Here is a 15,558-nt window from a genome sequence, read left to right as displayed (position 1 = left end):
ACCAGAGGTTATGAACCAATTGGAATTAACAGACATCTACAGAACATTTCATCCTAAACAAAAGAATACACCTTCTTCTCAGCACCTCACGGTATATCCTCCAAAACTGACCATATAGTCGGTCACAAAACAAGCCTCAAAAGATATAAGAAGGCTGAAATACTCCCATGCATCCTATCAGATCACCATGGACTAAGGCTGGTCTTTAATAACAACAAAGACAACAAAAAGCCCACATACACATGGAAGCTGAACAACGCTTTACTCAATGATAGCATGGTCAAAAAAGAAATAAAGAAAGAAATTAAGGATTTTCTAGAATTTAATGAAAATGAAAGTACAACATACCCAAACCTATGGATGTAATGAAAGCAGTACTAAGAGGAAAACTCATAGCTCTGAGTGCCTCCAAAAGAAAACTGGAGAAAGCATACACTAGCAGCTTGACAGCACAACTGAAAGTTCTAGAAAAAAAAGAAGCAGATACACCCAAGAAGAGTAGACAGGAGGAAATAATCAAACTCAGAGCAGAAATCAACTAAGTAGAAACAAAAAGAACCATACAAAGAATCAACAAAAAACCAGGTGCTGGTTCTTTGAGAAAATCAACAAGATCAATAAACCTTTAGCCAGACTAACTAGAGGGCACAGAGAGAGTATCCAAATTAATAAAATCAGAAATGAAAGGCAAAACATAACAACAGAAACTGAGGAAATTCAAAAAATCATCAGATCCTATTACAAAAGCCTATACTCAACAAAACTGAAAAAATCTGGAGGAAATAGATAAATTTCTAGACAGATACCAGATACCAAAGTTAAACCAGGACCAGATAAACCATCTAAACAATTCCATAACACTTAAAAAAATAGAAGCAGTCATCAAAAGCCTCAAAAAGAAAAAAAAGAAAAAAAAAAAAAAAGAAAAGAAAAGAAAAGAAAAGAAAACAAAAAAACCCACCAGGACCAGATGGGTTCAGCGCAGAATTCTATCAGACATTTATTGACGACTTAATACCAATACTCTCCTAACTATTCTGCAAAATAAAGTCAGAAGAAACACTACCCAACACATTCTTTGAAGCCACAATAATTCTCATTCCTAAACCAAACAAAGACCCTACAAGAGAACTTCAGACCAATCTCCCTTAATAAAATTCTTGCAAACTGAATCCAAGAACACATCAAAATGATCATTCACCATGATCAAGTAGGCTTCATCCCTAGGATGCAGGGATGGTTCAATATATGGAAATCCATCAATGTAATCCACTATATAAACAAACTCAAAGAAAAAAAAAACCCACATGATCATCTCACTAGATGCTGAGAAAGCATTTGACAAAATTCAACACCCTTTCATGCTAAAAGTCTTGGAAAGAGCAGGAATCCAAGACCCATAACTAAACATAGTAAAAGCAATATACAGCAAACCAACAGCCAACATCAAACTAAATGGTGAGAAACTTGAAGCAACAACACTAAAATCAGGGACTAGACAAGGCTGCCCACTCTCCCCCCTACCTACTCAATATAGTACTGGAAGACATGGCCAGAGCAATTAGACAGCAAAAGGAAATCAAAGGGATATAAATTGGAAAGGAAGAAGTAAAAAATATCACTATTTGCTGATGACATGATGGCATACTTAAGTAACCCCAAAAATTCCACCAGAGAACTTTTACAGCCAATAAATAACTTCAGGAAAGTGGCTGGATATAAAATTAATTCAAACAAATCAGTAGCCTTCCTCTACTCAAAGGACAAACATGTTGAGAAAGAAATTAGGGAAAAGATACCCTTCACAATAGTCACAAACAATATCAAATACCTTGGTGTGACCCTAACTAAGCAAGTGAAGGATCTGTATGACAAGAAATTCATATCTCTAAAGAAGAAAATTGAAGAAGATCTCAGAAGATGGAAAGATCTCACATGCTCATGGATTGGAAGGATCAACATTATAAAAATGGCCATCTTACCAAAAGCAATCTACAGATTCAATGCAATCGCCATCAAAATTCCAACTCAATTCTTTATAGAGTTGGAAAGAGCAATTTTCAAATTCATCTGGATAACAGAAAACTTAGAATAGTGAAATCTATTCTCAACAACAAGAAAACTTCTGTGGGAGCCACCATCCCTGACCTCAAGCTATATTACAAAGCAATTGAATTAAAAACCACCTCTGGTATTGGTACAGAGATAGGCAGGTAGATCAATAGAGCAGAATAGAAGATCCAGAAATGAACTCTCACATATATGGTCACTTGATCTTTGACAAAGGAGCTGAAAACATTCAATGGAAAAAGGACAGCCTCTTCAACAAATGGTGTTGGTTCAACTGGCAGTAAGCATGCAGAAGAATGAAAATAGATCCTTTCTTATCTCCTTGTACAGAGCTCAAGTGCAAATGGATCAAAGATCTCCACATTAAATCAGGTACACTGAAACTATTGGAAGAGAAAGTGGGGGAGAATTTAGAACACATAGGCACAGGGGAAAATTTCCTAAACAGAACACTAATGGCTTATGCTCTAAGATCAAGAATTGATAAATGGGACTTAATGAGATTACAAAGTTTCTGTAAGGCTAAGGACACTGTCAAGAAAACAAAATGGCAGCCAACAGACTGGGAAAGGATCTTTACCAATTCTATATCTGATAGAGGTCTAATGTCCAATATATGCAAAGAACTCAAGAAGTTAGACTCCAGAGAATCAAACAATCCTCTTAAAAAATGGGGTAGAGAGCTAAACACAGAATTCTCAACTGAGGAATATTGAATGTCTGAGAAGCACCTAAGGAAATGCTCAACATCCCTAGTCATCAGGGAAATGCAAATCAAAACATCCCTAAGATTCCACTTCACATCAGTCAGAATAGCTAAGATCAAAAATTCAGATGACAGTAGATGCTTATGAGGATGAGGAGAAAGAGGAACACTCTTTGAGTGTTAATGGGGTTGTAAGCTGGTACAACCACTCTGGAAATCAGTCTGGTGGTTCCTCAGAAAATTGTACTACCTGAACACATAGTACTACCTGAAGACCCAGTTATTCCACTTCTGGGCATATACCCCAGAGATGCTCCAACACATAATAAGAACATAAGCTCTACAAGGACACTGTAAAACTAACAGACTATGAACCAACTGGAATTAATAGATATCTATAGAACACATCATCCTAAAACTAAAGAATACACCTTCTTCTCAGCACCTCACGGCACCTTCTCGAAAACTGACCACATAATTGGACACAGAATGAGCCTCAATCGATACAAGAAGATCGAAATACTCCCATGCATCCTTTCAGATCACCATGGTCTAAGGCTGGTCTTTAATAACAACAAAGACAACAAAAAGCCCATATACACATGGAAACTAAACAATGCTCTATTAAACGATAGCCAGGTCAAAGAAGAAATAAAGAAAGAAATTAGGGATTTTATAGAATTCAATGAAAATGAAAACACAACATACCCAAACCTATGGGATGCAATGAAAGCAGTACTGAGAGGAAAACTCATAGCTCTGAGTGCTTCCAAAAAGAAACTGGAGAGAGCATACACTAGCATCCTGATAGCACAGTTAAAAGCTCTAGAACAAAAGGAAGCAGGTACACCCAAGAGGAGTAGACGGCAAGAAATAATCAAACTTAGGGCAGAAATAGACCAAACAGAAACAAAAAGAACCATTGAAAGAATCAACAAAACCAAGAGCTGGTTCTTTGAGAAAATTAACAAGATTGATAAACCCTTAGCCAGACTAACTAGAGGGCAAAGGGAGAGTATCCAAATTAACAAAATCAGAAAGGAAAGTGGAGAAATAATGACTGAAACTGAGAAAATTCAAGAAATCATCAGATCCTACTACAAAAGCCTATACTCAACAAAGCTGGAAAATCTGGAGGAAATGGATGAATTCCTAGACAGATACAAGATACCAAAGTTAAACAAGGACAAGGTAAACCAGCTAAATAATCCCATAACAACTCAAGAAATAGAAGCAGTCATCAAAAGCCTCCCAACCAAAAAAAGCCCAGGTCCAGATGGGTTCAGTGCAGTTTTATCAGACATTTATTGACGACATAATACGAATACTCTCCAAACTATTCCAAAAATAGAATCCGAGGGAACACTACCTAACTCATTTTTTGAGGCTACAATAATCCTTGTTCTTAAACCACACAAACACCCTACAAGGATAGAGAACTTCAGACAAATCTCACTTATAAACATTGATGCAAAAATACTCAACAAAATCCTTGCAAACCGAATCCAAGAACACATCAAAACGATCATTCAACATGATCAAGTAGGCTTCATCCCTGGGATGCAGGGATGGTTTAATATATAGAAATCCATCAATGTAATCCACCATATAAACAAACTCAAAGGAAAAAAACCACATGGTTATCTCACTAGACGCTGAGAAAGCATTTGACAAAATCCAACACCCCTTCATGTTAAAAGTCTTGGAAAGAACAGGAATCCAAGGCCCATACCTAAACATAATAAAAGCAATATACAGTAAACCAACAGCCAACATCAAACTTAATGGTGGGAAACTTGAAGCAATCCCACTAAAATCAGGGACTAGACAAGGCTGCTTACTCTTCTCCTACCTATTCAACATAGTACTGGAAGTCCTGGCTGGAGCAATTATACAGCAAAAGGAAATCAAAGGGATACAAATTGGAAAGGAAGAAGTTAAAAACATCACTATTTGCAGATGACATGATAGTGTATTTAAGCGACCCCACAACTTCCACCAGAGAACTCATACAGCTGATAAACAAGTTCAGCAAAGTGGCTGGATATAAAATTAACTCAAACAAATCAGTAGCATTCCTATATTCAAAGGACAAACATGTGGAGAAAGAAATTAGGGAAAAGATACCCTTCACAATAGTCACAAACAATATGAAATACCTTGGTATGACTAACTAAGCAAGTGAAGGACCTGCATGACAAGAACTTCAAACCTCTAAAGAAGGAAATTGAGGAAGATCTCAGAAAATGGAAAGATCTCACATGCTCATGGATTGGAAGGATCAACATTTTAAAAATGACCATCTTACCAAAAGCAATCTACAGATTCAATGCAATCTCCATTAAAATTCCTACCCAGTTCTTCACTGAGTTGGAAAGCTCAATGTGCAATTTCATATGGAATAACAAAAGACCTAGAATAGGGAAATCCATCCTCAACAACAAGAAAACATCTGCGGGAATCACTACCCCTGACCTCAAGCTACATTCAAGGCTATTGTGCTGAAAACTGCATGGTACTGGTACAGAAATAGGCACGTGGATCAATGGAATAGAATAGAAGATCCAGAAATGAGCCCTCATGTATATGGTCACCTGATTTTTGACAAAGGAGTTGTAAACATTCAATGGAAAAAGGACAGCCTATTCAACAAATGGTGTTGGTTCAACTGGCACTCAGCATGCAGAAGAATGAAAATAGACCCTTTCTTATCTCCTTGTACAAAGCTCAAGTGTAAGTGGATCAAAGGTCTCCACATTAAACCAGGTACACTGAAACTATTGGAAGAGAAAGTAGGGAAAACCTTAGAACTCCTAGGCACAGGAGAAAATTTCCTGAACAGAACACCAATGGCTCGAGCTCTAAGGTCAAAGATTGACAAATGGGATTTAATGAGATTGCAAAGTTTCTGTAAGGCTAAAGATACTGTCAATAAAACAAAATGGCAGCCAACAGAGTGGAAAAAGATCTTTACTAACATATCAGATAGAGGCCTAATATCCAAGGTATACAAAGAACTCAAAAAGCTAGACACAAGAGAATTAAACAACCCTATTAAAAAATGGGGTACAGACTTAAACAAAAAGTTCTCAATCGAGGAATATCGAATGGCTGAGAAACATCTAAGGAAGTGCTCAACATCCTTAGCCATCAGGGAAATGCAAATCAAAACAACCCTGAGGTTCCACCTCACACCAGTCAGATTGGCCAAGATCCAAAACTCAGATGACAACAGATGCTGGCGAGGATGTGGAGAAAGAGGAACACTTCTCCACTGCTGGTGAGGTTGTAAACTGATACAACCACTCTGGAATTCAGTCTGGTGGTTCCTCATAAAAATGGACATAGGACTACCTGAGGACCCAGTTATTCCACTTCTGCGCATTTACCCCAGAGACGCTTCAACACACAACAAAGATACATGCACCACAATGTTCATTGCAGCTCTATTTATAATAGCCAGAAGCTGGAAAGGACCCAGATGTCCTTCAGTAGATGAATGGATACAAAAATTGTGGTACATTTACACTACTCCACTATCAGAAACAATGACTTAACAAAATTCTTAAGAAAATGAATGCATCTAGAGAATATCATCCTAAGTGAGATAACCCAGTCACAAAAGAACAGACATAATATGCAGTCACTGATAATGGGATACTAATCCCAGAAAGCTCTGAACACCCCAGAAACAACTCACAGACGGTGTGAAGCTCAAAAAAGAAAAACAAAACAAAACATATATTTTAATTAAAATAGAACTGTATCACATCCCCCTTTCCTTCCTACAGCCCTTCCTAGTCTCTCTCCTATCCCCTCAAATTAAAAGCCTCTTTTCCTATATTATTGTTACATACATATATATGTGTATATATATGTACCCACAATAGTACAACCTTAAAAATGTATCTGAAATAAATAATAAAAAAAGACAAGATAACCATATTTCCTATTAGAGATATATTTAAAGATATTTAATTTATTTATAAGGTATAATTGTTCTTAGTTTTAAGAATATTTAATTCAAAAGTACCTGGGTGAATGATAGTATGGTATAAAATTGAATTATCTTTCCCCAAGATGATCAAACTCACCAATTTATAAGAAAGGTAATTCTGCTAGAAGCTGGTTGAAATGATAATCTAATGGTAAACAGAAGTCATAGTTTAATGCCCAGAGAAAATAAAAAGAATGTGGAAAGTGGAGACATAATTTTAGCATTAAGGAATAAGATACAGATGCATTCTAACATTGTTTCTGTCAGCAAAAGGTGATTATAACAGCTTATATTGGTGAAAGTTTATTTTAGAAACTTCCATCATAAATTAGTATGATAGAAATAATCATTTCTTGTGTTTTCTATGGAGCTAAGTTTCTGTTTCCTGGAAAACTTGTCTCTATGTGTTGCATAGTTCATTCTTTGTGTTGCAGGTTTCCTTCTACCAATTTGTAGCGATTATGTTTCTAATAGGGGGACTTGAAACTTCTGGAAATCAAAAATTGTTTTGTTGTTGATTTGTTTTGTTTTCTGTTAAAACCTCCATGTCTCTTTCTTTGAAAAATAAAAACAAGGAGATTGAACTGCAAAAAAAAAAAAAAAAAATCTGTACATTTATCTGTTTTTTTAAAAATAAAGTTGTTTAAATAAAAAGGAAGAATTTGGGGTTTCTAATTTGCTGGGGTTGTGATTAGTAAGAGACCAGCACCACTGAGGTGTAATCTGGGAATTGTTTCCTCAGGGTAAGCACACAAAAGCTGTGGTCAGAGAGGGACTAAAGCTGCATCTCAATTGGGGGCACAATTTCAGAGTCTTCTGTGTAGCACTTGGTTTGGTGGTGTGAGAGCGGCAGGGCAGGTGTCTATAGAGAGGTTTGGCACCATGAAACGCCAAGGGTGCCATCATGTCTTCTCAGGTGTGTGGTTCCACTTATACAACTTCCAAAAATCATCTGTCCTCATCTTTTGCATTTTGCATGTGTGTGCATGACTTGTTCTTGCTGCTTTCTAATCCAACTCTGAGGAAGATCACTTTGCATAATTTTTGTCTTGTTTTCTATTGTCTTTTCATGTGCTTTTGGCATTGTATCTTAGAAACCAGAAATTGTTCCAGTGACATGAAGCTTTCTGTTTTCTTCCATTTAGTGCATTGATGCACTTGGAGTTGATTTTTTTTTTTTTAAGATTTATTTATTTTATATATGTGAGTACACTGTAGCTGTCTTCAGACACACCAGAAGAGGGCACTGGATCCCAATACAGATGGTTGTGAGTCACCATGTGGTTGTTTGGAATTGAACTCAGGACCTCTGGAAGAGCAGTCAGTCCTCTTAACCATTGAGCCATCTCTCCAGCCTTGGAGCTGATTTTTTGTCTATAGTAGAAGGTAAAGATTCAATCTCCCTCTTTTTCATGTGGATATCAAGATTTCCTAGCACAATTTGTTGAAAAAAAGTAATTTCTTTACTTAATATTCTGGGCAGCTTTATTGAAAATTATCTGACCATGTCTGTGAGGGGTCTCTACTGTAGTCCATTGGTTTTGCACTTGTGCCCAACCTTTTGGTACTGAGATACATCACTGCCATGTCTTTAGTCCCAGCACTTGGGAGACAGAGGTAGGTGGATTTCTGTGAATTCAATGGAGATCCTAAACTATATATTAAGGTCTAGGCCAGGCAGAGTAACATAGTGAGACCCTGTTTCAAAACAACCCAAGACTCAATCTACAACAGGACCAAAAACAAAACAACAAAAAAAAAAGTCATGGTTTATGATTTTTGGGTTGTCGTGACACTGTTTCCATAGAGACATGGATAAACATTTCACCAGATAAAGGACAGGGTGCTGGAGAGAGATGGCTCAAAAACTTAAAACACTTGCTGTTCTTGCAAAGGACCTGGGTTTGGTTCCTAGCACCCACATGGTGTCTCACCATTCATTGGTACACACACACACAAGGTATACATACCTATGTGTTGGTAAGACACTTATACACATAAAATAAAATAATATGAAAAAAACAAAACGAATGAATGACAGACCAAAATAGCAATAACACCCAAGTCTAGCTTGGTGAACCAATGGGTTTATTGGGATTACTTAAGAAACATGGGGTTATTTACAGGAGCACAGGCTTCCACATACACATGTGTTTCTACCTGTATACACATATATAAACATGTACATACATCTCCACATAACATTATTTCATATTTATTTTATTGCAAACTACTTTATAGTGCCACACTGAATGTTTCCCATAACCCAAGACACCTTACTTTATGAAACCTTGATATTATGATCATTGTGTGTGTGTGTGTGAATGTGTGTATCTGTGTGTGCAAGAGTAGCTGGAGATGGAACTGTCTGTTGCTTGTTAGGGAAATACAGTACACAGCTGTGTCCTATGCTGGCTGAGCCTCTGCACCTATGTGTCTGGGAGAAGACACTATACTTATATTTCACAAGCATGGAAAATTTAAAAAAGAAATAATTTTTTTGTATCAATGTAAATACTTTATCCTGCTTCCAGATAGGACATTGACACATGTTATTTTCAAGGCAGGGAGCAAAGAAACACTGGAGCAAGCATTTAACTGCAATTACTCCCTAGGCCACCATGGCTTCTGGGATTGATACCTGCTCGGGAACGATGTCCATTCCCTGATGGACTTGTTTGGCCCTCCAGAAAGCAATCCACATTCTCATATCTAAGCCCTCAGTGCCAACCTCGGCCTTCAGCTTCCTAAAGCATCACTTTGCATACAGGCTTTTAACAGAGCTGTGTAAAAGAATACTTTGTGTAATAAAAATTCACCAAGACATTACTGAATCAGAGCTAGTGAGATGGCTTATCAGGTAAAGGCACTTGCCTAACTCTTGACCTGAGTTCAACCTCTGGGACTTCCATGGTAGATGGAGAGACCGGGCTCCCACAGGTTGGCCTCTGACTTCCCACTATAGCACACACTTATTCACCTCCCCTCATCCCTCCAAAATTCCCAAATCAGAAAATGAGTACATGGCATCTTCACACTTCAAAGCAACTCAATGAAGACTTACAGAAAAACAGCCAATTCTTTGACAAAATATTTCTGGCACCTTGAGTTGTATTCTATCTTCTAAAAAGGGCCCCTTCCAGCTTGTTTCCAGGCTTCCTTTACTCCCTTAATGCTTTCCTTCTTCACACACTTCCAGTACTCTTGCACACTCTGCTGCTGTGACACCTGTCATCCAGAGAGAAAGATCAGCAGTCACTGGTGTGGCTAGGCACAGCTGCACAACCTTACAGCACTGTGGACTGCCTTCCCACACTTCTCTAAAGAAAGCTGAAGTTCTTACATGCATAGGCCAAATGCATGTAATGAAAACCGTAGTTATTAACTTCCCCCAGACTGCATGTGCTGTGGGAATTCTTGTAGATGAATTTTTTTCTAAGTTGTTATGAATACAAGTATTGCATTCTCGATAACTCCTCTTTCCTGTCTCTCTCTGATCCTAATTCTTTATTATCTGTGTAGATGCTAATACAAACAAAATTCTGGGCTTTACTTGTCCCTCAGAGTCCAGCACATGACTATGAGCAGCCATGATGGATGCTGAGAGTTGTCTGTGTTTTCTAGTTAGTTCCTAATGTAGATACTGTTGGCAGAATCTATTAGTTTTCTTAATTATATAGATGAGGTATCTGAGGCACAGTAAAACAAATTGGCTTTTCAAAATTCATTAGTTAATACATGGCAGAATAGTATTTGAACCTGGAGATGGGTAGGGAGTCCAAGGTCAGACCCAAGGTCAGATCCAAAGTCAGAGCCTAGGCTGATGTCTGAATTTAAATTCAGATTTTTGTATGTTTATGTGTACAATGAACGTGTAAGTTTGTGCATATGCATATATGTCCAAAGTGTATGTGCAATGCATGTGTGCAAATACGTACAGTGACAGAGGTGGGAGGACAGCCTTGGGTGTCATTCACTGGCTTGAAGTTCAAAAAAGAGGCTAGTCTGGCTAGATGACAACTCCATAGCCCCACAGTCTTTGTCTCCCCAGAACTGAGAATCTAAGCACTTGCCACCATGCCTAGCATATGCATGGAATCTGGGGGTTGAACCCAGGTCCTTACTAACTGATGTTTCCCCAGACTCAGGTTATTTTTAAAGCAAAGAAAATACTAAATACCATTTTTTGTAAAAGAAAGTTCAGTGTTTTGGTTATAGTTTATAATCTGTGTATTAACTTCCACTTAACATTTTGCATTTTCCCTAATTCTAGGTTTAATATCCTTGTTGCTAACATGTTGAAAACAAAACAAAACTCAAGATGTTTTACCCATAAACCTCGATGCATTCTGTTTTTCAGTACTCCAAGAAACTCCCCATGGCTGAGGCATTCGTCCCCATCCAGGTCAAAGATCTTGAAGACAGTGTCCAGAAGATTGTTTGAGAGCTCTTGCCCAGTTGCCACTTTCACAGCTCTCTTGAATTCCGCTGAAAAACAAGACAAGAAACTGCCAATAAACCAGGTGATTTAGTTCAAGTGGATCTAACGTATACTTCCATCATTTGAGAATTAAACACAAAAATACCCACACGAGTGTATGCAAATTCTGCATTCAGCTAAGACATATCACAAAAGCAAAGGAGTCATTTTACTTTAATCATGGCTCCCAGTAACATGGTCAATTCCACTCCCTTCCCACTCCTGAGACTAAGAAAATAAAAGCAAATAAAGTAATCCTTGAGTAAGTGCTTACTGCTAATCACCATCACCTACTGAACAGTGAAACTACATACAGACAACAGAAATTAAATGATTTGTATCTTACCCAGCCTCACGGGGCGATGAGCTAAACTAAACATTTGCATGGCGATAGCAAAGTCTTCCAAATGCGTTGCAAAATGGCAAAAGGACTTGAACTCATCCAAACTAATGCTCTAATAAAAAAAAGTTTTAAAATTACCATTTTGTATATACATCAAAATTATATTAATGGATAGTTTTCTACCCTAAAGCCTATGAATTTGTCTCTAGGCAGGTTGATAAATATTGAAGACACAGAATAAGAACTAGATTCTAGAGTCAAGGTGGGTCCCTGTGTGGATCACCCCTAGTTGCCTTCCCATTTTCATTTTGAAGATGAGGATCTTCTAGCCCTCTTATAAGGAGGCTGAGCAGTAAAGGGAGGTCATGGGTGGGCTGTTTTCCTGAAAGGCTGACATCTAAGGGACATTAGTATTCATTGCTGTTCTGTGGACATGTGCACACACTCACAGAGCAGCAGTCACACAAGGACATAGGACACTATGTGTAAACTGTGAGACATTTCATCAAAAACAATCTAAATCCAGCCTTGCCATTACTTTGATCTTAGAACAGAGAGAAGGTAGGTTTCTGGCTTTGTGACTATGACCAAGGAGACTAACACCCTGTTCAGCAGGCCTATTTAACGAGTGTGCAGGGCACTGAGAAGAGGGCCTATACTGAAACTGCAGCTCTGCCATCTACAAGGTGTATGATCTTACCCTAAATCTCAGGTAGGCAACTCTTATGTTCCTTATCCAAGGTCTATGAAATAGAACAACTTCAATGTGAATGTTGGTTTATTTAATTTTGTTATCTATGTACTTAAAACCAAACGAACCCAAGTTAAAAAGCTACTTTTTCCAGTAAAAACATATCAGAGAGGGCTGGAGAGATGGCTCAATGGTTAAGAACACTGACTTCTTCCAGAGGTTCTGAGTTCAATTCCAAGCAACCACATGGTGGCTCACAACCATCTGTAATGAGATCTGATGCTCTCTTTGGCAAGTCTGAAGAAAGTGACAGTTGTATTCACATACATAGAATAAATAAATAAACCTTAAAAAAAATCAGAGAGAAAAATTTCTCCTTCAAATGATGTTGCCCAGATTTCAAACTCTTCACCCTTCTCGCCTCAGTCTTAGGAGTAGCTGGGTTACAGGTACTCGTGAGCCACACTGACAGTTCTTAATCTGAAGGTAAATTCTTCTGGGTTTTGTCTCTGTGGGTGGGCCTTGGCGCCCTCCTCTGTGCACGTGAGTCTACCTAGTCTGCACTGCTCTCAGCCTCTGTGGGTCTTTGTGGAATAACCAAAGATTTATTTGTAAAACTGCAACAAATTAAAAAAATGTTTTTTCTTATATTTATGATGCTGTTTGTGCACCACTTGCATTCTGGGTGTTCACGGAGGCCAGAAGGCATCAGATTCCCTGGATGGGGTTCTAGACAGTTAAGAGCCACCATGTGGGAACAGAAATCGAGCTGGGTTCTCTGCAAGGGCAGCTGGTGTTCTTAACCACTGAGTCATCTCTGCAGTTCCAAAAAAAAAAAAAAAAAAAAAAAAAAAAAAACCCCAAAAAAAAAAACCAAAAAACAAAAACAAAAACAAACCAAAACAAAAAAACCATAAAGAATATATGTTTGAGGTAAAGACCTCTAGGGGTAGGAAGGGTAAGGAGTCTTTCTTCCTCCTCTGACCCCACTGCACAAGCACTGATGGTGCCTGTGTGCTTCCATAAATGCATGGCTCTTACAAAAGTGGCTGTGCACCCTACCACACAAACTGCCCATCTCAACCCCATCTCAACTCGGGAACAACCTTACCAAACATTTCTGCACTTTGCGTTCTTTTTTCCCTCCCTTAGTGAGTTTGTCACCACAGTTGGGAAACAAGGAGCATTTCTTTGTATATCATGTCATACCATGATCTTAAAACAGGCTTGGAGTACAACCCTTGTGACGTCCTCTTCTCTCTTTTCATCATTCTGAGGTTGAACTCAGGACCTTGTGCAAGCTGGGCTCTTCTGATCAGTAAAAATGGCATCTTTCTCGTTACCATCTGAACTTGTACAACCTCACAATGAGGCTTTACACTGTTAATGTGTGATTTCTCTCCTCGTGACTTTATGTCCTCTCCTGGTGAGGGTTATTGTTGCTGTGATGCAACACCACAACCAAAGCAACTTGAGGAGGAAAGGGCCTGGTTCAAACTTTCACATCACTGCTCAGCATACAAGGAAGCCAGGACAGAAACTCACACAGGGCAGGAACCCAAAGGCAGAAGCTGATACAGAGACCATGGAGGGATGCTGCTTACTGACTTCGTTCTCATGGCTTTACTCAACATGTTTTCTTATAGAACCCAGGAATACCAGCCCAAGGATGGTACGACCCATAGTGGGCTGGGCCCTTTCCCAACAATCACTAAGAAAGTGCACTACAGGCTTGCCCACAGCCTGATCTTACGGAGACATTTTCTTTCTTGAGGCTCTCTCCTAGATGACTTTAGTTTGTGTCGAGCTGATATAAAATCATCCACCATAGGTCCTTTCCCTACATATCTTGTGGGATGCTGGGTGGCCTATTGCTGTGGGAGACAACACTTCTTAAATATCTTTTCAACAAGGGCACTACTGCCTCTTTTGGCTCTTGAACATTTTTCCAAGGATGTATGTATCACGGACAGCCTTGAATAGTGTTTTCCCCAGATAGACCACAACTTTGCTTCCTGCCACATGCTGAAACCAATCCTTCCTTCTGCAGCAAAGGTCAGGACACCTTGCTTCCTGCCTCTTCTAAAGGACTGATTGGTTGGGCTGTGTATGACCACACAGAAGCTTTCCTCTGGGACTCTCAGAGTAGCTATTATGGGCAAGGGGAAACTAACCAAAACAGGATGCTCATGCTATTGCTGTGTTATGAGTATTAGTTTTTGTTGTTGTTTTTTGGCTCTGACCCAATAATCTTGTATCGTCTGTAAACATCCATTCAATTGAGCAGGGTAATTTGGAAACAGATAAAGGTTTCAGATACTTTATAGTGATATTTTTAAAGCTCTCAGATACTAAAAAGAGAAGTCTGGGCTGGAGAGATGGCTCAGCCATTAAAGGCTAGGCTCACAACCAAAAATATAAGTCTCAGATCCTTATAAGTGTTTTATAGTTACAGATTTTAAAAGAATTCATTACATCCTAATTTGCTCTAGCTGTCAAACTGTTAACCTGCCACAGCCCAGGAGAAACATTTATGTGTATAACATCTGAGTTCCTATTCTCAAATACTAGGAACAATTCTAGGATTACATCGTTTTCTTTGTATCTAAAGCAAGGTTGTAAATTTTCCTTGTTTTGAATTTTTAAATTTTTGGTTTTTTGAGATAAGGTTTCTCTGTGTAACTCTGGCTGTCCTGGAACTTGTTCTGTAGACCAGGCTAGCATTGAACTCAAGATCTATCTGTCTCTGGAATGCTGAGATTAAAGAAATGCACCATCATTGTAAACATTTTTTTAATTTTAAAATTAAATTCATTTGTAATTATGTATTTCTTTCTACTGCAATTACAAATGGCATTGCTTTTCTTGGCATGGTGGCATATTGGAGACTGAGGCAGGAGATAGGAATTTAAGGCCCGAGTGGAGAACATGTGAGACCTTGTTTTCAGAAGATAAAAAGGATCACTCATATTTTATCTTTTCCTTTTGTTAGAAATAGCTTCTAAATGCTAGAGAAATGGCCTGGTAGCTACCAACATTGGCTGCTCTTGCAGAGGAGCAGTATTCAGTTTCTAACAACTACAAAGAACGGGCTGCATTCTCCTGAAACCCCAGTTCCGAGAGACCTACACCTTCCTCTGACCTCTGTGAGTGTTTGTACACGTTATTCATACATATACACACTCAGACATACACATGGACATACACATAAATAAATAAAAAACAAAGACAAAGGGGTTCATAATTAAAAAAATAGAAATAGTTTTTAAGA

The 15,558-nt window shown here is 38.4% G+C and overlaps 1 protein-coding gene across 1 annotated transcript in view; it reads right to left on the bottom strand.

The window, feature by feature from the left end:
• Positions 1–8,869: 8,869 nt before the first annotated feature.
• MICU2 (mitochondrial calcium uptake 2) overlaps positions 8,870–15,558 on the bottom strand; it is a 77,980-nt gene continuing 71,291 nt past the window's right edge. Inside the window, exons 10-12 of the mRNA XM_080926721.1 lie at positions 11,600–11,708; positions 11,104–11,261; positions 8,870–10,001 (exon numbers count right to left, since the gene is read on the bottom strand). Of these exons, the coding sequence (XP_080782847.1) occupies positions 9,897–10,001; positions 11,104–11,261; positions 11,600–11,708 (372 nt within the window). The 3' untranslated portion in view covers positions 8,870–9,896. The remainder of the gene's footprint in view (positions 10,002–11,103; positions 11,262–11,599; positions 11,709–15,558) is intronic.

Source organism: Micromys minutus (assembly GCF_963924665.1).
Source record: "Micromys minutus genome assembly, chromosome: 12".
NCBI lineage: Eukaryota > Metazoa > Chordata > Mammalia > Rodentia > Muridae > Micromys > Micromys minutus.
This window is presented reverse-complemented; position numbering and strand designations above follow the sequence as displayed.